Here is a 24,704-nt window from a genome sequence, read left to right as displayed (position 1 = left end):
CTGACATATAAAGAATTCTTAACAAGGAAGTGTAGCTTTCAAATAATATGTGGAAAGAATAATATAATGATTATGAACCCAATTGCTATTTTATCTGTAATTTAAATGGTGATCATGCACGGCATGATGTTTTATTTAAAAAAAAAATACAGCTGGGCGTGGTGGCGCACGCTTGTCATCCCCGCACTTGGGAGGCGGAGACAGGAGGATCGCGCAGGTTCGAAGCTAGCCGTGCTGGCGTGAGAGACCCTAAAAATAAAATAGGTCTGGGAGTGTAGCCCAGAGGTAGAAGGGCTTCCAGGAACCCCAGTACCACCAAAAAAAAAAAAAAAAAAAAAAAAAACTACATACAGCAGTGGTCGTAAGATTATATCACCTAGTGATATGTTTCAGTCTTGGTTTATGTAAATACACACTGATATTCATGTAATGGCAAAATCATTTAATGTTCTCAGAGTGTGTCTGGTTTAAAGCTATGATATTACTTGGGACAAATTAGCTTCTTAGAATATTTAGTATTATATACCATCTCTTTTAACTAAGCCTTCTATTATATCTTTCTATAATATTTTGGTTTCCTTTATAGAGAATGTTCTTTAAGGATTGCCTATTTATGCTTTTGTTGCTTTTATGAATGCTTTTCCTATATACTTTGGTATATTTGTATTTATAGTCCATGATTTTTTAGTTGTTTCTCTTTTTAAGTATATAATTATATTATTTGCAAATGTGTATTGACATTTTAAAAGCTTTCATTAGCATATTAGTTAAGAGTGTAGAATTAAATTTTCATAAATATATGTATTCATATTTAATTAAAGCAAAATAATTTCTGAGATTATTAATCAGAAATAGACCAAAGCTTTTTAAAAAAATTAAATTCAGTTTTGGTTTATTGACTTCTCCGCAGAGAAAATAAAATTTAGCATTGAGGAACCTAGGTTGTAAGGCTGGCAAGTGTGTGTGGGGGGTACTGGGAGTGGAACCCAGGGGCTTTTCTACCTCCGGGCTATACTCCCTGACATCCTTAGTTTATTACATGTCAGTTTTATTAAACCCACATGTCACTTTGCTTGAGCTGGGTTTCCTTGAGCTAGGCTTTCTCTGAGACTCTTGCCTTCTCTGCAGTCACGCCCGGCTAGAAAGTACTTCTTATTACATTTGGCAGTTTTTGCTAATAGACTTTGAATGGACTCTAGATCAGTAGTGGTATAGTCCCTGAATAGACCCCAGATAGAGTAAATGGAATGTAGCTGAGTAACACACTGGATCATTTTCCTAGCAAAATGCTATATACAACTAATTACATCAGTAATTATAAAGCACTTTACTTTGAACTAGCATTTTTTGTCTGGCAATGTGTCATCAAAAGGCCATATTAAAACTGACATTGACTCAAATACAAGCATATTTTCCATCAGGTAAAGGGGTCTGTTAAAAGTTCCTAGTGGCAATATAAATTCATGAGGAAAAGAAAAGGCATTCGTATTTGGGTTTTCTTAGTGTGTAGCTCTTTTATGAGATTTGCGTAGACCTTTATTATGTGTTAGATAATTTAACTTTTTCAGGATAAGTCGAATTCTGGCACTAATCTTTTGTCACTATTTCACAGGATGTTCATATAAACCTTTTATTCTGTCTTGAATTTAGAGATTAAATTCTTCAAAGTTAAAAAAAATGTGCAGAAATTATTTTTATTGCCCCTGTATACATACTCTTGATGAAGGGAGAGCAAGAGACCATGTGGCCTGAAACCCCATCCACAGAGCAAGGAAGCAGTAAGAGATCCATCTTTCTTTGCAGTCCTAAGTGGCTGTCTCAGTGGCTTTCACTCTTTAATATCAGAATCAGTGCCACAGCAGCGGGTCTTAAACAGAGCTTTCTCACTTCCTTACTTGGTTTGGCTTTAGTTAGCACCACCATGACTCCCCCCCAAAAAAACTCTTATTTTTCAGATAGCATGTTAAAATTTTTACCTTTTAAAAAATTCTCTCTGAATCCTATCCCTCTTTGGTGTCCACATGCTGCCAGATATTTTCCGTCTATTCCACATTTCCAGTTTCACAGAGTCACTAATGAAGTAGCTAGCCATTTGCTGTATTTGCTTAGTCACCATAGCAACAGTCATTTTGGTTAGTGTACACTTGGGTAGCTTCTTATGGTTTGACAAGATATACAGCTAATAATTCTGAGTTCTCAGAGGCAACTTGAATTTTGCAGAATGGCATTTTTAGATTTGCTGGGTAGAAGGTGTTTGATCTCTTCACTCTATCCTTGGCACCCATCAAATAGAAAGTCATAGAAATTTTAATTTGGAAAAGTGGTTTATACTCCTGTATAAATAAAGTAGCTGGCTAGAGAAATATTGCTTGCTTCCATCACCATAAACAATTTATTTAATCTCTAGCCTAAACATCTTTAGGAGTTGAAGAAATTGATCAGAGGGTTAGAAATTAAGGTTGCCTAATAATCTTGAGTGCAATGGTTTTAAATAATTTTGGTTTTAAGCCTTTAGTTTTTGGGATAGTTATAAAAATTAGAAAGTACTTTTTTTTTTTTTTTTTTTTTTTTTTTTGGTGGTACTGGGGCTCCTGGAAGCCCTTCTACCTCCGGGCTACACTCCCAGACCTATTTTTTATACTTTTTATTTGGGAACAGGGTCTTTTAAGCCAGCACAAATCTGCTCGGTCTTCCAATCTCCGCCTCCCAAGCATGGGGATTACAAGCCTGCGCCACCACGCCCGGCTAGAAAGTACTTCTTATTACATTTATTGTTCAGTCGTCTATTGTCTAACTTCTGTTAGGTCAGCCTCCTCGAACTACATTACCTCATTCATTCCCTCCTACACACTCACTTTAAATTCCTTTTTAGTTGCTACTTAAACTAACACATAAATCTGTTTCTGCCTTTTAAATGTGTTTTCTTCAGATTTCACATGTCAACATGTTCTCCCCCCCCCCTCGGGTCTGGGGATGGAACCAAGGGGCATTTTACCTCCGAGCTACAGCCCCTGCCCTATTTTTTATTCTTTATTTTGAAACCAGGTCTCACTGAGTTGCAGAGGGCCTCGCTAAGTAGCTGAGGCTGGTCACGAACCGCGATCCTCCGGTCTCAACCTCCTGAATGCTGGGATTACAAGTGTGCGCCACCACGCCCGGCTTCAACATGTTTTTTATAGAAAATCCACATCCTCTAATAGATACTCAGAGAAGATAATGTATTCTGCTCAGTGATAGTATTTACAATTTCAAGAATCTGGTCTAATCTTGTGATGTAAATATTATCACTATCATCTGCTATAAAATACATAAAGGCTCACTTAAATCCTTGTGTTCATTTTGTATCTAAATTGCTTTTATCAAATGTTCTTCATACTTTAAGTCCTCTCTTGTATATGAATTTAATTCATAAAATTCCACTTCTTTAGTCATATAGCATTTCATTTTGACCTCTATAAAAGTATAGCAAGTTCAAATTCTAATTTCTTTCTTGACTCTAAATAACAAGCCAAAAGAAACATTGGCATATTTTAGGCTGTGTTCATTCAAATATATATGTTCACATACATATGTATTTTTTCATTCATTCCTGCCATCAGTTGTTAAATGGATTACACTAGGAGTCCACAGTTGTATTTTCAGTTACCATTTAAACAAGTTACTTTAGCCTGCCCTGTAGGTACAAACTGCCCTATCTTCAGCTAGCAGCGCTGAGTGAACCTCTAGTCAATCATAGAGTGACCAGGGAAAATAACTTGGTATAAAAACATTACCATATCTGGAGAAAATAACAGGAGTTTTTGCTTTTTTACTTATAAATTAACCTCATCAATCTTCATATATGAATATGCCTACCAAAGCAACATTTGCAAAGATGTACAGATGACCCAGATCATATCAGCTGTCAAACTATATAGCTTAATATTCCTAACATTTTGTAGGAGTTATAGGCTGTAAATTAGGTGACTAGAATGTGAAACAGTCTTTAAGTAGGTAAATTCAAAAATTATCAGGACAATTTGCACTCACCTCTTATTTAGAAATACTTTCCCTATATGTTAAATTGCTTTTACTCCTAAAGTTTGAGGCAGATTATAAATTCAGGGCCAGCCTGGGCAACATAGCAATACCCTGTCTTTAGTATAATAAAAAGGGGTGGGGATGTAGCTCATTGATGGGCATATAACTAGCAGGCATAGTGTCCTGGGCTCATTCCCCAGTACCAGGTTGGGGGGGTTATAAATAATTACTCCAAACTGTAAACTACCACATTTCTTTGTCTTTTTTTTTTCCAATGGTTCAATTATAATTAGTTCCAGGTAGCACTTCCATGAACACTATTTGTTTTATCTGTGGTTGTATGGCGTTTTAAAAGAAATTTTCTAATCTTTAAAAGTATGGAGGAGACAAAGTTTTTAATCTGATAGAGCCATATGTCACCTATCAGAATGAAGGATGAGAGCTGGTCGTAGTGGTACAAATTTGTAATCCCAGCATTCGGGAGGCCGAGACAGGAGGATCGCAGTTAGTGGACAGCCTCAGCTACTATGTAGTGAGGTCCCATGCAACTCAGAGAGACCCTGTTTCAAAATAAAGAATAAAAAATACGGCTGGGTGTGTGGCTCGGGTAGTATGTCCCTGGATTCCATCCCCAGTACCGCTAAATAAATGAATAAATGAGCTAAATAAATGGATAAATGATTACAGATTCCGTAAATCATGGTTCTAAAACCCAGTGTGTAAACCAGAAATTATTAAGCAGTGCACTTACTCCCACACGTTTTTGTTTATTGTGGGTATTTAAGTGATAACCAGTACAATAATAGCTAAAATATACTAAATGCACTCTCCTGGACAGGCTATTCAATAAGTGTTTTGTAAGGATTATTTCATTTATTTCACATATTGGAGATTGAACCCAGGAGCATTCTGCCTCTGGGCCACGTCCCCCAGCCCTTCCTTTTTTAAACAGTCTCACTAAGTTGTTGAGGCTGGTCTTGAACCTGTGATACTCTTGTCTCAGCCTCCCAAGTACTGGGATTATAGACATGTGCCACCATGCCCAGCTTATTTATTTCTCTTATTATCCTTATTTTTCCTTTAGGGCTCCTTTTGTTAAAGAGGCTAACTAACTTAACCAGTGTCATACTTACAGATGGAACTGGAACTTAAACCCAGAGTGTGGTTTCAGACACTGCCATTATTTTATTCTAAGCATTTTTTAAGGCCATTTTGTATGCGTGAAATCTTCTCTAATCTGCCATTTTTTAAATTTATCATCATGAATCTTAACACCAAAGCTATTTTTTTTGCTTTCTTTAATACTGAATTTTAAAATTAATTGGCCTTTTGATAGATAAGCTTTCTTCTTTCCCTTCCCCACTTTCTGGGAACTATACCAGGTTATTTAGACATTGTACATTTTTTGGAGTTTGGAGAAGGGAAATAAAATGAAAAGTTTATAATGAAGTTCAGGTATTTTGTTATTTCTCATCATAGTGTTTAAGGTAATTTCATTGCTAGCAAAGAAAAGTTGTTTACTTAGGAGTAATAAATGGTCCCTGATAGGCTTAACTTTTTTTCACCCTCATCCATTTCTACTTTTTACCTATAATAAAATAGCAACTAAAGCATGCAGTTAACAGAAAAAACAAGCAATAAAGTATTTCTTTCATTAAATGTCTATTACTTAGCCAGGCATGGTGGACCACGCCTATAATTCTAGTACTTGGGAGGCTAACACATGAAGATCTCAAGTTCCAGCCGAGCCTCAGCAGTGTTGTAAGACTCTCAGCAAACAACCTAGTGACACCCTGTTTCAAAATAAAAAGGGCTGGAGGCATAGCTCAGAGGCAGAATGCTCTTGGGTTTACTGCACAGTACTAGAAAGAAGAAGGAAAAAAAGAAATGCCCATTACTCCTTCTTTCTCTTCCCCAACATCTTACATGCAAATCCATACTTTCCAAGACGACAATGGATAGTGCAGTGGGTAAATTAAAATTAACCAATTAGCTACTTGGACAGATCTTTAGGCAGTGCAAATCTTAGAGAGCCTCTGTTGCTCCTGGAGTCTTAAGACCTGCCAGTAAATGCACTTACCTTCCTCCTCTGCCCTCTGCCATTTGGGCACCCTTTGTGCTCGCATGCAACCAGGGCCCTGGTAACTTAGAAATGATGCTGCTGCTTAGGGTAGAACCATCCGCTGAGCATGGCTTCAAAATGATAAATAAATTACAGAGGAAAAGAACATAAGAGAAAGGGAAGTTATGTAAAATAATGAAGATGTTTGGACTGTGAACATCTACTTAAGTTTTGGACTTGAGTGGAGATTTTGTATCATGCAGCTAACCAGTAAATAGATATTCTCTGGACTCCTCTTGGTATACTCTTCCCAAGGAAGTGAAAATTAGATGAGGGACTGACAGTCTTACAGTGTTGGTGAAAAACAGAAGCTAGGGAGTAATAATTTTTTTAAACAGGGACTCTTACAGAAAGTCTTTATTATAATAACTCATTTATTTTACCTTATTCAACATATACTGAAAATGTGGGTATGGCTGTTATTTTTTTTTTTTTTCTGGTCTAGAGATGGAACCCAGGGTATTTGACCTCCGAGCTACACCCTCTGCCCTATTTTTTATTCTTTATTTTGAAACCGGGTCTCGCTGAGATGCAGAGGGCCTCACTAAGTAGCTGAGGCTGTCTGCGAACCGCCATCCTCCGGTCTCAGCCTCCCGAATGCTGGGATTACAAGCGTGTGCCACCACGCCCGGCAATGGCTGTTGTTTCTAACAAAAATGTAGGAGAAAAACAAAGTCCAGTGTTTATCATTCCCTGCACCATGCTGCCTAATGTATTAAGCATATTTTGCACAGCATAGGTTTTCTTTAAAGGCCATAAATGGCTGGATGTGGTTGTGCATACTTGTAGTCCCAGTACTTGGGAGGCTGAAACAGGAGGATCACAGATTCATGGCCAGTCTCAGTAACTTAGGCCCTCCACAACTTAGTGAGACCCTCTTTCAAAATAAAGAATAAAATAGGGCTGAGGGTATAGCTCAGAGGTAGAATGCCCCAGGTTCTATCCCTAGTACCACAAAAATAAATAAATAGATGTTTGAAATGGGGACAGAATATATTTATTAAACTTGAAAAGATAACTGAATTGCTTTATTATATATATCTATGGTGAATCATAAGCACTGGAAAGGGGATCTTGATATATATATATATATATATATATATTTTTTATGGTGGCACTGAGGTTCCTGGAAGCCCTTCTACCTCCGGGCTACACTCCCAGACATATTTTATACTTTTTATTTGGAAATAGGGTCTCTTAAGCCAGCACCACTGGCTTCGAACCTGTATGGTCCACCTGTCTCCGCCTCCCAAGCCCGGGGATTGCAAGGGTGTGCCACCACGCCCGGCTGGCTCTCTTGGTTTTTTGTTTTGAGATGAGGTCTCACTGTGTTGCCCAGGCTGGCCTTGAATTCCTGGCTCAGGCAGTTCTGCCTCAGCTCCATGAGTAGCTGGGACTGTAGGTGTGTGCTAGAGTCTTGAAGCTCTAGGCCCCTCTGACAAACTGTGTGATCACAGACAAGTCTCAGTTATGCCAGGACTTAATGTTTGCTGTGCCTTTAGTAAAACTGTAGTCTTCATGTTGGGTTATTTTCCCCTTGTCATAACTTTGCTGCTTCTAGTAATAAGCTCTTGCTGTTGCTTTTAAAAAAAAAAAAAAACTATCAGATAAGGATATGTGGATCAGAGAGCTGCTAAAGAGTAGTAGCCTAGTATAGCTAATATTTGTGAGTTTTGATTTTGAAGGAGGTTTTTGTTTGTTGGTTTTGGATGAGACGGTTGCCCTTTTTTTTTTAACTGAATGAGTTGGCAAAGTTTTATAAGTGACGTCACATAAAAATCTGATTCTGTTGTACTTTTTTGAGTAATTAGAAGATCTGATAATGCCACGCCTATGTTCCTATAAAGTAACAGTCAGCCAGAGCAGAGGACCTGCAGCGCCTGGGGCAGAGCATGCTCTCTTGTCCACTTTACCAGACCCTGCTTCTCACTTTTACTTTTTTTTTTTTTTTTTTTTAACAAGTCTGTGGATGGAACCCAGGGGCATTCAACCTCCGAGCTACACACCCTGCCCTATTTTTTTATTCTTTATTTTGAAACAGGGTCTCACTAAGTTGCGGAGGTTCTCACTAAGTAGCCGAGGCTGTCTGCAAACCACGATCCTCTGGTCTCAGCTTTCTGAGTACTGGGATTACAAGTGTGCACCACCATGCCTAGCTTTTACTTTTACTTTTACTTTCTACTTTACCTCACAGTCCCCTGTAGGCACTTGAATTTGTGATTCCCTTGCACCGTCCACTGGACGCTCTATGACAACAGTAGTGTTTTATACCTGTGTGTGCACTGTGGTAGCTGCTAGCCACAGGGGCCTCTTAAGTACTTGTGACTGTGTTACCTAAGAAAGTGAATTTTAAATATTATTAATTTCTTTCTTTTCTTTTTTTTTTTTTTTTTTTTTTTGGTGGTACTGGGGTTCCTGGAAACCCTTCTACCTCTGGGGTACACTCCCAGACCATTTTTACATTTTTTTATTTGGAAACAGGGTCTCCTAAGCCAGCGCACGCGGCTGGCTCGAACCTGCGTGATCCTCCTGTCTCTGCCTCTCAAGCGCAGGGATTACAAGTGTGCACCACCACACCCGGCTATTAATTTCTAATTTATATAGGCACATATAGCATGTATTATTTTCCCTTTTATTTATTTCCTACAGAGTAAAAGGTTAGTTACCTTATACATGTCTTATATGCCAAATTTGAATTTTACTGTGTATTTCTGTAAGTTTTATGATCTGACAACCAAATTACCCTCTTTGGTTAAACAAAAAGAAGTCTAAAACTTATTTATTCTCACTTTCAACACATGGCTATCACATGTCTATTCTGAACCCTAGACATATGAGCAGGATTCTTTCACAAAGCATACACATAATAAATGTGTAATAAACACTCGTCCATGGAATTTGTGGAGGGGAGGGTACTGGGGATTGAACTCAGGGGCACTCTACCTCTGAGCTATGACACCAAACCTATTAAGTTGCAGAGGGCCTCGCTGAGTTGCTGAGGCTGGCCTTGAATTTGCCATCTTCAAGTCTCAGCTTCCAGGGAATTTAATTTTTGCTATCTGTAATCCCTCCAGTTGGCCTGCCAGATAAGGACAGAATTGTGCAAGTCCTGAAATTTCTTCATTGCCACTCAGACCTACATTCTAATACGATAACATGTACTTATTATTGTAATCCTTGTCAGAAGCTCTCTCTGTCCTTTTTCCCCAAATATTGAGACTTCCTCTAAGCATGCTGTTGTAAAGCTGAGCTACCTCAGAATCTTTCCGTGTAGGCCAGCTCATCCTCAGCCTGGCTATCTTGCCACCTCGCAGGGCCTCTCCCGCCCTTCTGCCTGCCGCTCCCAGGCTGTGCCTGCTTCCAGACACCTCTGACCCTGGCCCTGGGTGGAGTGTGTGCTCCTGCTTATAGGCAGCCCATGCTGCACTGCTCCTCCTGCCTCCCTCTGACCTCTGTCCCGCCAATCTCCTCCCGTGAGACACTGTTCACTTCCTTCATTGCTCCACTCTTCCTTTCAAGAAATCTAGATCTAAAGAAAATACACATTTTTATAAAAACATATTATTTTAAGAATAACATAAATTGCAATCAAGTGTATCCATTTATAGCACAAAAGATAGATTAATGCTAAAAATAATATTTTCATTATGAAGTGACTTCTACATTGGCACTTGCTGGTGTAAACATTTGTTGTTCAGTGTTGTTTGTAGTTGTTTAATTCTATTGTTGATAAGCAGATTAGCAGGGTAGTATTGCTTAGGGGTTTCTACTTAGACATGAAAATAGTCTACATATATAAAATCAGGCATTATTACTGTTTGTTAATATGAAATTTGGCCTTTCATGATCAAATTATTTAATAAAGGTATTTATTTATTTGCTCAGCAGATATTTATTGAATTGCTATTATATGAGATACACTGTGCTTACCAATGAGTAAATGGAGGAATATTACCTAAAATTTGCTGGCTACACTTCCGATAACTACTAGAAGCTTAGAGTCATAGTCTGACCTTTTCTCTTTTTTAGTTATTAATAACATTCATCCTTTAAAATACTTGAGGGATGTATATGCTATTGGAAGTGAATTTTATATTTCCAGAGTATAGTTCTTTTTAATTTATTTTTTATTTTTTGCACTGGGGATTGAAACCAGGGTCTCACTAGGTTTCTGAGAGTCTGGCTACAGTCCTAACACAAACTTCTCACCTATGATCCTCCTATGTCAGCCTCCCAAGTACTGTGATTACAGGCATGTGCTACCATGCCTGGAAATATATAACTCTTAATAAAGTATAATTATGAAGAACATGCCTAAGGCAGGCATGGTGGTGCATGCCTGTGATCCCAGTTCTAAAACATATGATCTTAGCTTCATTCAGTGAGTTGATTTTGAAAAGTCCTTTAAAGTACTTATACAGCTGCCGGGCGTGGTGCCTTATACTTGTAATCCCAGCATTGGGGAGGCTGAGACAGGAAGATCTTAGTTCATCACAGCCTTAGCTACTACTTAGGGAGACCCTTTGCAAATCACTGAGACCCTGTTTCAAAATAAAGAATAAAAAATAAATAAGGCTGGGGTGTAGTTCAAAGGTAGAATCCCCTGGGTTCTATCCCCAGTACTGCAACAACAACAACAACAACAAAATAAATAAATAAATAATAATGACACAGCTAAATAATTTTTATATGGCCAAAGTTAGTCATTATACCTCCTGTAGAGAAACGAGTTGCCCTTGCTGCTGTTCCACAAGAGGTGTTTGAATCTGTTTTAATCTAAGTGTGAGGGGGAAAGTAACTCATATCTTTTTGTAGAACTTATTAAGAGTTCAAACTACAAAATGTTAATTTTTCATTTCTCTTAATTTTCAACTAGAGTTGTTTTTCTACATCTGAAAATGGGACATCTCGTTTAAAATTTTCTAGTAAAATATGGTGAATCCTGGTAGGAATAATCTTACAGTGATACAGTCTGACCTCCTTTCTTAGGTTATAGTGGCTCAGGCCAGAAGTCTCAGTTGTTATTCTTCCTGCCTTTTTACCCTTTTATTCAGTTCAGTGGGGTGTCGGGAATTGTCGGGAATCCAGCCCGAAAGCTGACGGGGCTTGGCGAGATGGTGAGTACCCGAGTACCGACGACTCGAACACAAACCCACCAGCCAGGAGTCAAGTCAAGCAAGACTCTCCAAGCAGTCCTATATATAGCACCAAGTCACGAGGGGGATTTCCATGAGAAATAGCCTAGCCTATCCGGGATAAAGATCACTAGCACGCAGTTTACAGCCAATCCCAGGCCAGTACATGAGCCATTCATGTGTGCAGAAAGCTCCTTTAAAGTAGAAAGGGAAAAACCACTCAGTCTCCCCACCCATAATGAATGGGGAAACCACGCCTTCCTAGCTTCCTCCAGGCGCCATCTTTGCCCCTTTTTTGCTGAATCACTTCACTTAAAGTTTTGCCTTAGGCCGTAGGCCGCTCAGGCCGAATCTCCTTAGGCGCTGTATAGACACACCCCATCAGTGGAGCAGCAGTATCCTTTGAGTCTAATATTTCCTAAGTTTGTTTTATGTGGCTCACCCCTTTAGCATAGCCTTGGTCTCAATGACTGTGATCTTTCCTTTGGATTAGCACAGTAGCTTCTCTAGGATCCCAGCTTCAGTTTTGCCCCACACTCTTCTGCATAGTAGTCAGGAATTTTATAACATAAATGTGAATACTTCCTTGCTTTGAAATTCTGATTTTCCATTAATCTCAGGATTTGAAAGCACTTAAGACAGCCCCTGTCCCGTACATGATTCATTTTCTACTTACCTTTCTAGATTACACTTTCCATAGGTCTACTTTAATATTTTCTTGAATGTAAGCTGTTCTGTAAGACATAAGGGTATAATTTTCACCCTCAAGTTTTCCGGTGTCTTTGATGTATTTACTCAGGCAAATAATTTAGGAACTACTTCAAAATTCAAACTTCACCAATTTGAATTTTCAAGAATATAATTATCAAATTATATATTCATAAAAGAAATGGAGTTTTATTTCATTAGACTGCATATGAATTCAAGCTCGACTACATTTTTTACTTAACACTTGGAAACTTATGCTTTGACAAATAAATAAATATGCTTTATGATACCACAGCAATTGTTTTATAAATATATGCTTCAAAGCACTTTATGGCCATGGGAAATAGAAAAAAATATGGTTAGTACTAACCTTCCAATAATGTGAACATATATTCTGAATTGCCCTGTAATGGTACTAGAAATTATCACTAAGTACTTTTTAAATTGTTTATAAAACAAAATGATCACAGTATACTGCTTTCCTATTACTGTTTCCCTTTTTTATTTTTTATTTTATTTTTTTATTGGTGCAATGTATTCATACATCACAATGGTATAAAGAAAATACTTTTGTAGACATACATGCACACATCGCCCAGTCAGTCCCTACCCGATCCCCACCCCGTTCCCTCCCATCCCTCCTTCCATGCTTGGCTTAGTGGTTGACATCTAGTTTTATAGCAATTTATCCAATATTAACAATGATAATCTCACAAAACCATTTCATTTGTCTGATACCAAGCTTTTGATGACTAAAAGATAATAGTTCAATATTTCTTTTTGCTTTCTTTCTTACCAGAGAATTTTTTTTCTTTTCTTTTTTTTTTAGGTGAAGCTATTATACACATAACAGTTTCATTTGTCTGATACCAAGCTTTTGATAACTTAAAGATTACATTTTAATATTTCTTTTTGCTTTCTCTCTTACCAGAGAATATTTTTTAGGTGAAACTATCATATATTTATATATTTATTTTTCAGAAAAAATCTATCCTAATATGTGATATGGACTCTAGATACCCAAAACGATCTCAAAAAAGAACAAAGCTAGAAGATATATATTTTCTAATTTCAAACCATATAAAGCTATAATAATTGAAACAGTGTAGTACTGTTCTAAAGGCAGATATATAAACCATTGGAGTTAAATAAAAGCCTAGAGATACATTCTTCCATATATTGTCAAGTTATTTTTGACAAGGTTTCCACTAACATTTGGTGGAGGAAATAATAATCTGTTAACTAAATATTGTTGAAAAATAATTATTACATGAAAAAGAATAAAATTGGACCCTTACTTAATCCCATATACAAATATTAACTCAAAATAGATAAAAGACCTAAATATAAATCTTAAGACTATAAACTTTTAGAAGAAAATCTGGGTCATAAAACCTCACAACATTGAAATTGGCAGTGATTTCTTGGATATGATTTCAATGGCACAGGCAACAAAAGGGTATACAAACTCCCTAAAAAATAGAATATTGTATATCCAAAGGCAATGTAAACAGAGTTAAAATTTACTGATAGAATGGGATAAAATATTTCCCAATGCTATATCTGAAGGTATATTAATATTTCAACTAGAAATCCTAAAAATTAACAACAATAAAAGCAAACAATACAGTTTAGAGATAGATATAAGACTAACATAAATAATGAATCTCCACAGATAACCAATCTTATTTGTCTGTTGGATGGAAAATCTTGTTTCTCTGGTTCTGGTGAGTGTTACCTATTTCTTCTTTGTAGTTAATCTCTTTGAGTATTTTCTCTAGTGCTGGTTTTGAAGACATAAATTCCTTCAGTTTCTGTTTGTCATGGAAGCTTCTTATTTCTCCATCTAATTTGATAGAAAGTTTTGCTGGGTAGGAAATTTTTGGCTGGAAGTTGTTTTCTTTCAGAGTTTGGAATATGTTACTCCAAGCCCTTCTGGCTCTCATGACTTGGTTTGGGAAGTCTGGAGTGATTCTAATTGGTTTGCCTCTGAATGTCACTTGGCCCTTTGTTTTTGTTGCCTTTAAGATTCTCTGCTTGGCTTCCACATTGGTCATTTTGACAATGATGTGGCGTGGGGATCCTCTTCTCCGATCCTGTCTAAAGGGAGTTCTATAAGTTTCCTGGACCTGTGTATCAACCTCTTGCTCTATGTTTGGAAAATTTTCTGCTATTACTTCCTTGAAGAGATTGTTGATCCCTTTGGTTTCACCTTCTTTTCCCTCCTCTATTCCAATTATTCTTAGGTTAGCTCTCTTAAAATGGGCCCATATTTCTTCAATATCAGATTCCTGCTGTCGGATATTTTTTTCTAGATTAGAAACTATGCATTCATTTTTGGATTGATCATCTTTTAAGAGCGAGATTCTATTCTCCATGTGTTCTAATCGGTTGTTTGTACTTTGAATTGAGGCCTTTACTTCATTAATTGCATCCTTTATCTCTCTTTGGCTCTCTCTGAATTCTTTTCGAAACACCTCTATTATTTCTGCAGTTATTTTCCTGATTTGATCTTCTAGAAATCTCTGAATTTCTGTTTTATCGGGTTCTTTTTTTTTTTTTTTTTTTTTTTTTTGGGTGGTACTGGGGTTCCTGGAAGCCCTTCTACCTCCGGGCTACACTCCCAGACTCCCAGACCTATTTTATATTTTTGAAACAGGGTCTCTTACGCCAGCGCGGCTGGCTTCGAACCTGCGCGATCCTCCTGTCTCCGCCTCCCAAGCGCAGGGATTACAAGCGTGCGCCACCACGCCCGGTTTATCGGGTTCTGATGTTGTGGGGTTGTGAACATTCATTGCTCCAGTGTTATTCCTCTTTCCCATGATTTCGGGAGTTTGTGCCTTCTCTGGGTTCTTCCCTTGGGTCACTACGACTTCACTTAAGGTGCTCTGGATCTCAAGTCTGTGGTATCTCAGTCCCCACTACTCCTTTACTGGGTTGTATCGCAAAGTCTCAGATCCAGGGAGTTAATAGAGGCTGCTTTAGACTATGGGGGGGTGCCAGGTTGCGCGTTCTCCTATGGTGTGATATCTCTGCCACCGCCACTCCCCCACTGGGTCAAGTCCCTGGGAGTCGGTACTGGGATTTCTCCTCTCGGGCCCGCAGTTTGACTCACTGTTGTTGAATACGCAGATGGAGCTATAGTGGACTCGGTGTATTCGCTGCTGCTGCCGCTGCCGCTGGTAGCAATATGGCGCCGCTGCTACGCCCTCAGCCGTGAGGCTGGCATATTTCTTCTCTGTTTTTGAACTCCGCTCTGAGTCCCTGCAGCGTGTGCTGAGCCCAGCCACTGGGAGCTTTAGATGCTTTCTGCGCCGAAAAATCTGCCGGATGCCACCGGGCTCTTCCGCAGCAGCTCACCTCAGCTCGCTCTCCGGGCTCTTCCGCAGCGGCTCACCTCGGCTCGCTGTCCGGGCTCTTCCGCAGCGGCTCACCTCGGCTCACTGTCCGCCGCTCCTCTCTGCAGCCTGGTGGGCTGTTGAGTGCATTGGTTTGGAGCCGTCCGGTGAGCTCTGCCGCCGGCAGTAAGGCACTGCTGCTGCGTCCTCGGCCGTGAGGCTGGCGTATCTCCTCTGTGACTCTGAGCTCTGTTATGAGACCCCCTCCTCTCTGGGGCTGTTGATTTTTTGTTTGTTTGTTTCTCTGGTGGTGGTGTTTCCTGGCTATGAAAGGCGCTGATTTTGTGGTAATAGAGATTGGTTGTTAGCGGGGCTCTTAAGCCCCGCTTTTCTCGGTCGCCATCTCCTATTACTGTTTCTTGAAAACAACACTATATTTTTAAATTTTCTTTTTCTTTTTCTTTTTTTTCCCCCAGAACTGGGAATCAAACCCAGGGGCATTCAACCTCTGAGCTACATTCCTCAGCCCTATGTTTTATTCTTTATTTTGAAAGACGGTCTCACTAAGTTGAGAAGGCCTCAGAAATTGCTGAGGCTGGCCTCAAACCTTCGATCCTCCTGTCTCCGCCTCACAAGTACTGGGATTTCAAGTGTGCACCACTACACCCAGCTATTGTTTTTAAATTTTCTGAATAAGTTAAAATCCATTTTAAAAATGGTCAGGACAGTGTAGCTTTTAAGCTTTTCGTTCATTTATTTATTTTGTGGTGCTGGGGATGGAACCCAGGGACATTGTACCTGCACGCTACACCCCTAGCCCTGTTTTTTATTCTTTATTTTGAAACAGGGTCTCACTAAGTTGCTGAGGGCCTTACTAATTAGCTGAGACTGTCCATGAACCGTGATCCCCCATCTCAGGCTCCTGAATACTGAGATTACAAGCCTGTGCCACCACGCCCCCGGCTTTTAGCTTGTTTTCAGTGCAGCCTGACACCTCTGTATATAGTTTGCTGTTCTGCTTTACAAACCAAATTATATTATTTTTTTAAACCCAGGTAAATTTCCTTTTGACTTTGAAAGCATGTGGAGGTCAGTATTGTTTAATTTAGTTCATTGTTCAGTGGTAAAATGGAGTTGCAAATTGCTCTGACACTTAATGAGATGTCAAATGAATTATTTAGTGTTAAATAAAGAACCCTGCTAAATTATTTTAAACTAGACAAGTTTAATTAAAACATTTAAGATTTAGTTCTTTTAAAGATATATTGTATTTTCAATCCATAGATTAACCTTTTGAGTTTTGAATCATAGAGTATCATCATTTAGTTAAAACAAAATCTCTGCTTACTTTTTCAATGCACAGTAGAAAGGTTAACTTTTTTTCAGGTCTGAGGATGGAACCCAGAGGCATTTGACCTCCAAACTATAACCCCTGCCCAATTTTTTATTATTTATTTTGAAATGGGGTCTCACCGAATAGTGGAGGGCCTCACTAAGTAGCTGAGGCTGTCCGTGAACCGCGATCCTCTGGTCTCAGCCTCCCAGTTGCTGGGATTACAAGCATGCACCACCACAACGCCCAGCTGAAAGGTTAAATTTTATATGAGGGTTTTTTTGGTTTTGTTTTGTTTTTTTGTGGTTTTTTTTTTTTTTTTTGGTGGTGGTGGTGGTACTGGGCCAGCTCCCACACCTATTATATATATATATATATATATATATATATATATATATATATATATATATATATATAAAATTTGGAAACAGTGTTCTCACTAAGTATTTGAGGCTGGCTTCATACCTGTGTGATCCTCCTGTCTCAGCCTCCCAAGCATGGGGATTACAAGCGTGCGACACCACTCTTGGCTTAGAGCTCTTTTTTTTTTTTCCTGAAAATTTAAAGAAGTTTATTAAAAGATAGAAATACAGAGGATAGGTACAGCTCCATACCATACTGGCATGGAGGAGTGACTCGAATGAATACACCCTAGAGTTCTTTTTTTAAAAAATGTTTTTCTTTATTTAAAAGATTAAATACTTTGAGGATAAACATGACATGACACTTCAATGGATGATGAAATTGGCTTTATTGCACGCTTGTAATCCCAGCGCTTGGGAGGCGGAGACAGGAGGATTGCGCAGGTTCAAAGCCAGACGTGCTGTCTTAAGAGACCCTGTTTCCAGAGGTAGAAGGGCTCCAGGAACCCCAGTACCACCAGGAAGGAAGGAAGGGAGGGAGGGAATTGTCAAATTAGAACTTTCCAGAAAGGGAAGTGTGCCACATGAACCTGAATCAGGATGCAGTAACTACAGATAAATTCAAGTGTAAGAGTGTGACAAGAATAAGCTGCCATGTATAAAGAAGCACTTAGCTAAACAAACTGAAACCCTGAGGAATGTTCACATTGTTAAGTAATGGGAACAATCACTTAATGGGAAAGGCAGTAGCTAGTGCATGCCTGCCTCCCTCCTTGAAAGTCTCCTAAGACCAAATTACAGGGAGGATAACTTGGTGGCAGCGTATCAGAGTACCATTGAGAGAGGCCAGCCCCTGAGGGCTTGACTGCGTTAGGGATAGGGCTGAAGGGAGCAGAGTTGTTTTGAGACAGGATCTCACTAAGTGGCCAAGGCTGACCTTGAACTTGAGATTCTCCTGCCTCAGCCTCCTGAGTTAACACTACTTCTCATCCTAGTCAGTGCAGTTACTCTGTTAATGTTTGTCTTCCACTAGAATAAGTCTTTACTGCTACATCCCCAGCCTCTAACCCAGGGCCTGACCCATAGACGCTTGCTGAGTAATTGCCATCAGAGGCTCCTAGAATCGGGAAATGGCACAGCTGCAGCCTGAGGCAGGTGTGGAAGAGCAGGTAGAGCTGGAGAGGAGAGTAGGACTGGATCTCAGAGGGGCTTGGAGTCCTGAGTGAGTTTGTGCTGCACCCAGGAAGAGTTAAGAGGCCCGCAAGGACACAAGCCAAGTCCAACCTTGAGTGCTCTCTCCCTTCTGTAAGATACATAGTTTTTTTCCTTTTTTTTTTTTTTTTTTTTTTTTGTGGTACTGGGGTTCCTGGAGGCCCTCCTTCCTCCGGGCTACACTCCCAGACCTATTTTATATTTTTGAAACAGGGTCTCTTACGCCAGCACGGCTGGCTTCGAACCTGCGCGATCCTCCTGTCTCAGCCTCCCAAGCGCGGGGATTACAAGCGTGCGCCACCACGCCCGGCTTTTTTTTTTTTTTTTTTTTTTTTTAATGGTACTGAAAGTTAAACCCAGAGGCATTCTACTACCAAGCTACACCCCTAGCCCTATTTTTTTTAAACAGAATCTCACTGCGGCTGTCCTCAAGCCTGTAATCCCACCATGCCTGGCTCTCTTTCTCTGTTTAAAGAACACTTAGGCCACACACATAGAAAGTGTATGTGGCACATGAAAAGCAAAATAACATTGTACATATTATTTATGGTTATAATCCAGTAAACTTCTAAAGATATTTCCAGAATACTTTTCTCACATTTTATAAACTTAGTAATCATTTTATGTTTTTGAAGGAGAAATATGGAACTATAAGTAGATGGGATTTTAAAATTTACACTTCCACACAGAAATAAGTATACTGAGTTTGGGGTTATGGCAAAACCAAAAACTCTAGATTTCAAATTTTAAAAATTGGTAGATATCTAAGTGCTTCTCAATATTTGCTGTTATATACCTAAGAACAACAGAATAGAGATTAGCTTCATCTAAGAAGAATTATTTCCATCTCTATTTAATAAGAATGTTATAAAAACAAGTACCTTTTATATTTTAAGTTGTGCCTTTTATATTTTGTAGGGGTTTTAAATGAAAATTAGTTTTAGTTCTTATTTAAAGTTCCAGCCAAATAAAATAATACACAATATTTAATACATTATTTTTAGCCGGGCATGGTGGCACACGCTTGTAATCCCCACGCTTGGGAGGCGGAGACGGGAAGATCACGCTGGTTCGAAGCGAGCCGTGCTGGCTTAAGAGACCCTGTTTCCAAATAAAAATATAAAATAGGTCTGGGAGTGTAGCCTGGAGAAGGGTTTCCAGGAACCCCAGTACCACCCAAAAAAAAAAAAACATTATTTTTAAATGATTGATATTTTATGGCTTTTAAACTAACCAACAAGAAATAAGATATTTCCTTTTTTTTTTTTAATGGGTTCCTGGAAACCCTTCTACCTCCGGGCTACACTCCCAGACACCTATTTATTTATATATATATATATATATATTTGAAAACGGTCTCTTAAGCCAGCGAGGCTGGCTTCGAACCAGCGCAATCCTCCTGTCTCCGCCTCCCAAGCGTGGGGATTACAAGCGTGCACCACCATGCCCAGCAAGATATTTCCTTTTATAAGTATACTTTTCTGGTTATATGATAGATTCAGATGCTTATTGCAGAAAACTTAGAAATACAGAAATCTAAAAATGCATTCATTCTCATCCTTTCCTTTCTATCTTTTATATTTCACCTTTTTAATAAATTGCCTTTTTATTTTCATTAAACAGCCAGTTTTCTAACATGGTCCTCAGTTTCTTTGCTGTGGCCATGGCATCCCACTGGTTCCTTTTGGGCTTCGTTTCCTTCTTAACTAAAGTAAATCCTTAGCCAGGTGTGGTGGCACACACTTGTAATCGCAGCATTTGGGAGGCTGAGATGGGGAGGATTGAGGTTTGCGGTTTGCGGACAGCCTCGGCTACTTAGTGAGGCCCTCTGCAACTTAGACCCTGTTACAAAATAAAGAATTAAAAAAAAAAAAATAGGGCAAGAGGTGTAGCTTGGAAGTTAAATGCCCCTAGGTCCATCCCCAGGCCTTCAAGAAAAAAATTAAGTAGAGCCTTAAGTAGTTCTCTCACAGAGGATCCATGAATGATAAACTTAAGTTTTTTGTCCAAACATACTTTTATTTCACTCTTACTCTTCAATTATGAGTTAGCTAGATATGGCAGGCAATTTTCTTAAATATATCACATTTTTGTATTCTAATATCCTGCTGATGTGAAGTCTACCTACAATACCTTTTGTGTCTTTATAAAAATAGTTACTCTAATAAGCTGTACTTCCCCCCCTTAAGAACAACCTTTTAGATTAACTGTGCTTAATATGCCAAATGAATTCTTCTAAGATTTTAAGTAAAAAATAAATGATTAAATGAGTCATACCATTTTTTGTACAAGACAAAATATTCTGAAATTTGCTACTTGAAGATATAAATACTGGTCAGATAATGTTTTGTAACATGCTATACTTGGTGTCATGTATGTCTTTTATGGCTATTTTTCTGAAGGCAGTGTTTTGAGTTATATTTTAATTCAGATGGAGGAAGTTCTAAAATAGTTCTAGACCAGTCCTGTCTAGTAGAACTTTCTGTGATAACTAGACCTTGAATGCTAATGTATTCTCTTTTTGTAGCCTTAATTTCTTATCAAGCAAATAGAGGGTTTGATTTAATAATTAATTTTAGATCATGTACTATAACACAGCTTATTTTTACCTGCATATTTTTTTCTAGAAACTTAGAGCTGATTAGTTTCTTGGGCTATTTATTTATTTATTTATTTATTTATTTATTTATTTATTTATTTTGTGAGAATGAGGAGTGAACCCAGAGGCATTCTACCTCTGAGCTACACCCCTAGCCCTATTTCTTATTCTTTATTTTGAAACAGAATCTCAGTAAGTAGTGGAGGGTCTCACTAAGTAGCTGAGGCTGACTCTGCAAAACTGTGGTTAAGGTTTGGCTGGACATGGTGGCCCAAGCTTGTAATCCCACTACCTGCGAGGCTGACAGGAGGATCACAGTTTTGCACTCAGCCTCAGCTACTTAGTAAGGTCCTCTGCAACTTAGTGAAATCCTGTTTCCATATAAAAGAAAAAAAAAAATAGGGCTGGGCATGTAGCCCGGAGGTAGAATGCCCCTGAGTTCAGTCTCTAGTACTGCAAAAAAAATAGATAAGGTTTTCCTATACAATGTAAGATGAGAAGGAAGTTGTAGAATATAATAAGATAGTCTATATGTGTAGATTACATTATAGTCATAGATATTTAGTGTGTTTTTTGAAGTATTGAGTCTTGTATAACTAGGTTACCTATTTATATGTTAATGATTATTTAAGCATTAAAGAAGTAACTCTTCAGATTTTACTCTCTACTAAGCAAATAAATTTAACAATGTCTTCTGTTTTTCAGATTACAAATAGAAGAATCTTCCAAACCTGTAAGGCTATCACAACAATTGGAAAAAGTTGTGACAACCAATTATAAACCTGTTGCTAATCATCAGTACAATGTAAGTTTTTTCTAAGTTTTCTGTGTGTCTCTCTTCATTCGGTGTTATATCTTTTTTTTTCCTTCTATATTATAGAGACTTTTAAGTTTTGAGAGGCCCTCAGTAGCCATGAACATTGCCATTAGGTGTCTGAGTACCTGGTCCAGACTTAGTAAGAAATATGACAGTTTAGCAAGTATAGAAATTATGCTTGCTCCCTCATATGTTGAGAAGGCAGCCACTGTTCAAAAGACTTTTCTTTCTTTCTGTACTGGGCTTTGAATCAAGGGGCATTCTACCTCCGAGCTAACCCCCAGCTCTGTTTTATTTTTTATTTGGAAACAGAGTCTCAAACCTGAGACTGGCTTCAAATTTGCAATCCTTCTGCCTCACCCTCCCAAGTACTAGAATTACAGGCATGTGCCACCATGCCCAGCTTCAAACTACTAAGTTTGTATTGTAATTCCAGTACTTGGGAGGCTGAAACAGGAGGAACACAGGTTCATGGACAACCTCAACTACTTAGTTTATTACTTTACTAGTTTATTACTTTATTTCAAAATAAAAAGTAAAATAGAGCTGGAGGTAGAATGTCCTGGATTCAATCCTTATATGAAAGAGAGAAAGTAGGGTTCCATCCTCAGTACCACGAAAAAAAAATTATGATGTACTAGGTAAATATTAGTTTTACTGTTTTTTATAACTGACCATAACAGTTGTTAATGTGTTGACAAAACATTGAAGCTGGCATGGTGAAGCAAGCTTGTAATCCCAGCATTTGAAAGGCTGCAAAAGGAGGATGAAAGGAAGATTGTGGTTCGAGGACAGCCTCAGCTACTTAGGGAGGCCCTTTGCAACTCAGTGAGGCTCTGTTTCAAAATAAAGAATAAAAAAAAAATAGGGCTGGGGGTGTAGCTCAGAGGTAGAATGCCCCTGGGTTCTATCCCCAGTACTGCACTCTACCTAACATACATAGAAGTTGGATTCCAAAGTCATGTTTAGGGCATATTTATATTGTTTTCTTTTTATTACTAAAACAAGTACAAATGCTTTGTATTCTGAGCATATTAGGATATAAAACTATAATATTCATTTTAAGGATATGTTAATGTTAAGTGACATTTCTTTTCAAGTCATGCACTTTTGTGAAGGTTGTTGTAGAATAATTGAGTTATAGTAATTAGTTATTTACATTAAACACAAAGATTGACTATAATCTCACATTGCCTTTGAATGTTCAGTAATTGTTTTCTTTTGGAGTGTACCAGAATGGGTGGAGGAACCTGCACAACCTTAAAAAAAATTTTTTCCCCCCAGGGTGCTGAGGATGGAACCCAGGGGAATTCTACCTCTGAGCTACACATCCCAACCCTATTTTTATTCTTTATTTTGAAACATGGTCTCACTGAGTTGCACAGGGCTTCACTTAAGTAGCTGAGGCTGTCCATGAATCGCGATCCTCCTGTCTCAGCCTCCTAAATGCTTGAATTACAAGCGTGTGCCACCACGCCCTGCAAATATATTTATTATTATAGTGTAATATCAACTATAGAAATTATATGAAACTTTTGTTACTCATCTCAAGGGGACAGTAATAAAGAAATTGTGTGTGTGTGTGTGTGTGTGTGTGTGTGTGTGTGTGTGTGTGTGTGTGAGAGAGAGAGAGAGAGAGAGAGAGAGAGACAGACAGACAGACAGACAGACAGACAGACAGACAGACACTGCAGATAAAACCCAGGGACATTCTACCTCCAAGCTACATTCCCAGCCCTACATTTTTTTTATTCTTTGTTTTGTTTTTCTGTTTTTGCAATACTGGGGATGGAACCCAGGGCATTCTACCATAAAGCTACACCTCCAGCCCTATTTTTTATTCTTTATTTTGAAACAGGATCTCACTAAATTGTGGAGGCCCTCACTAAAGTAGCTGAGGCTGGCCATGAACCCGGATCCTCCTGTCTCAGCCTTCCAAATGCTGGGATTACAAGCATGTGCCCATGCCCAGCTCTTTATTCTTTATTTTTTTAAACAGGTTCTTGCTAAATTGCAGAGGGCCTCACTAAATAGCTGAAGCTAGCTGAGAACCTACAATCCTCCTGTCTCAGCCTCCCAAGTACTGGGATTACAACTGTGGACCACCACACCCAGCTAGAACCAGATCTCTTTATCATCATTCTAAGAAGTAGAATAATAAAAAAGGAATCAGATCTAATAAAAATTTGACTCTTTCAAAATGGAAATTATCAATATTTTAAATATGACTTTATTTCCCATCTTTAATGATGACCCACTAAGTTGTATCTATCTTTGAATTAGAAACTACTCTATAGATATTTCAAGCAGAAAGGGATTTAGTAGAGGGAATTGGTTACAAATGGTTTGTGAGTACAAAATGTCAAGGCTGTAGTTGCAAAAGGAGGAGGTTGGTTACCAAGACCAGGAAGCTGCTGCAGCAGGAGATGCTGTTGCCAATGCAGAACAGTCTTCTTCCTCCTGCTTTCATTTTTCCATTAGCAGGATGCCAGCTAGACACTAGCTAGCAAGTGAATTTTGGAAATGTAGCCTTGGGGATCCTGATGACATAGCCAGCAAGGCTGGAGATGAAGTTTGTTGCAGATACCTGGCACACTGAGCCTTGACCTTTGTGGCTGTTTTACCTAGTTATACTCGTTATTGCTGGCATGAATCTTTCACGGTTTTCAGTACATTTCAAAACTTAAGCATCCAGACCATGAAAACAGACCACTATATGTGGAAAGGAAACAAAAAGGTGACTTCAAAAAATTAAACTAAAGCATATTTTTTAAATAATCTACTTGAAGCTGGGCGTGGTGCCACACGCTTATAATCCCAGCATTTGGGAGGCTGAGACAAGAGGATCACACAAGTTTAAAGCCAGCCTCAGCTACTTAGTGAGGCCCTTTGCAACTCAGTGAGACTCTATTTCAAAATAAAGGGGAAAAAATAGGGCTGGGGGTGTCGCTTGGAGGTAGACTACCCCTGGGTTCCATCCCCAGTGCCACCAACAAAATAAAAATAATAAAAATAATGTACTTGAAGGGCATGGTGGCACACACCTATAATCACGGTA

At 38.7% G+C, this 24,704-nt stretch overlaps 1 protein-coding gene across 3 annotated transcripts in view; it reads left to right on the top strand.

Annotated features, from left to right (window-relative positions):
* The window catches only part of GTF2F2 (general transcription factor IIF subunit 2), a gene marked incomplete at both ends in the record, with an annotated part of 160,100 nt that overhangs the window by 117,133 nt on the left and 18,263 nt on the right, over positions 1-24,704 (top strand). For all 3 annotated transcript variants that reach the window (XM_080688804.1, XM_080688805.1, XM_080688803.1), the window contains one exon: positions 21,535-21,634. In XM_080688804.1, the coding sequence (XP_080544930.1) occupies positions 21,535-21,634 (100 nt within the window). The remainder of the gene's footprint in view (positions 1-21,534; positions 21,635-24,704) is intronic.

Source organism: Muscardinus avellanarius, assembly GCF_963383645.1.
Source record: "Muscardinus avellanarius genome assembly, chromosome: 2".
In the NCBI taxonomy this organism is placed as follows: domain Eukaryota; kingdom Metazoa; phylum Chordata; class Mammalia; order Rodentia; family Gliridae; genus Muscardinus; species Muscardinus avellanarius.
This window is presented reverse-complemented; position numbering and strand designations above follow the sequence as displayed.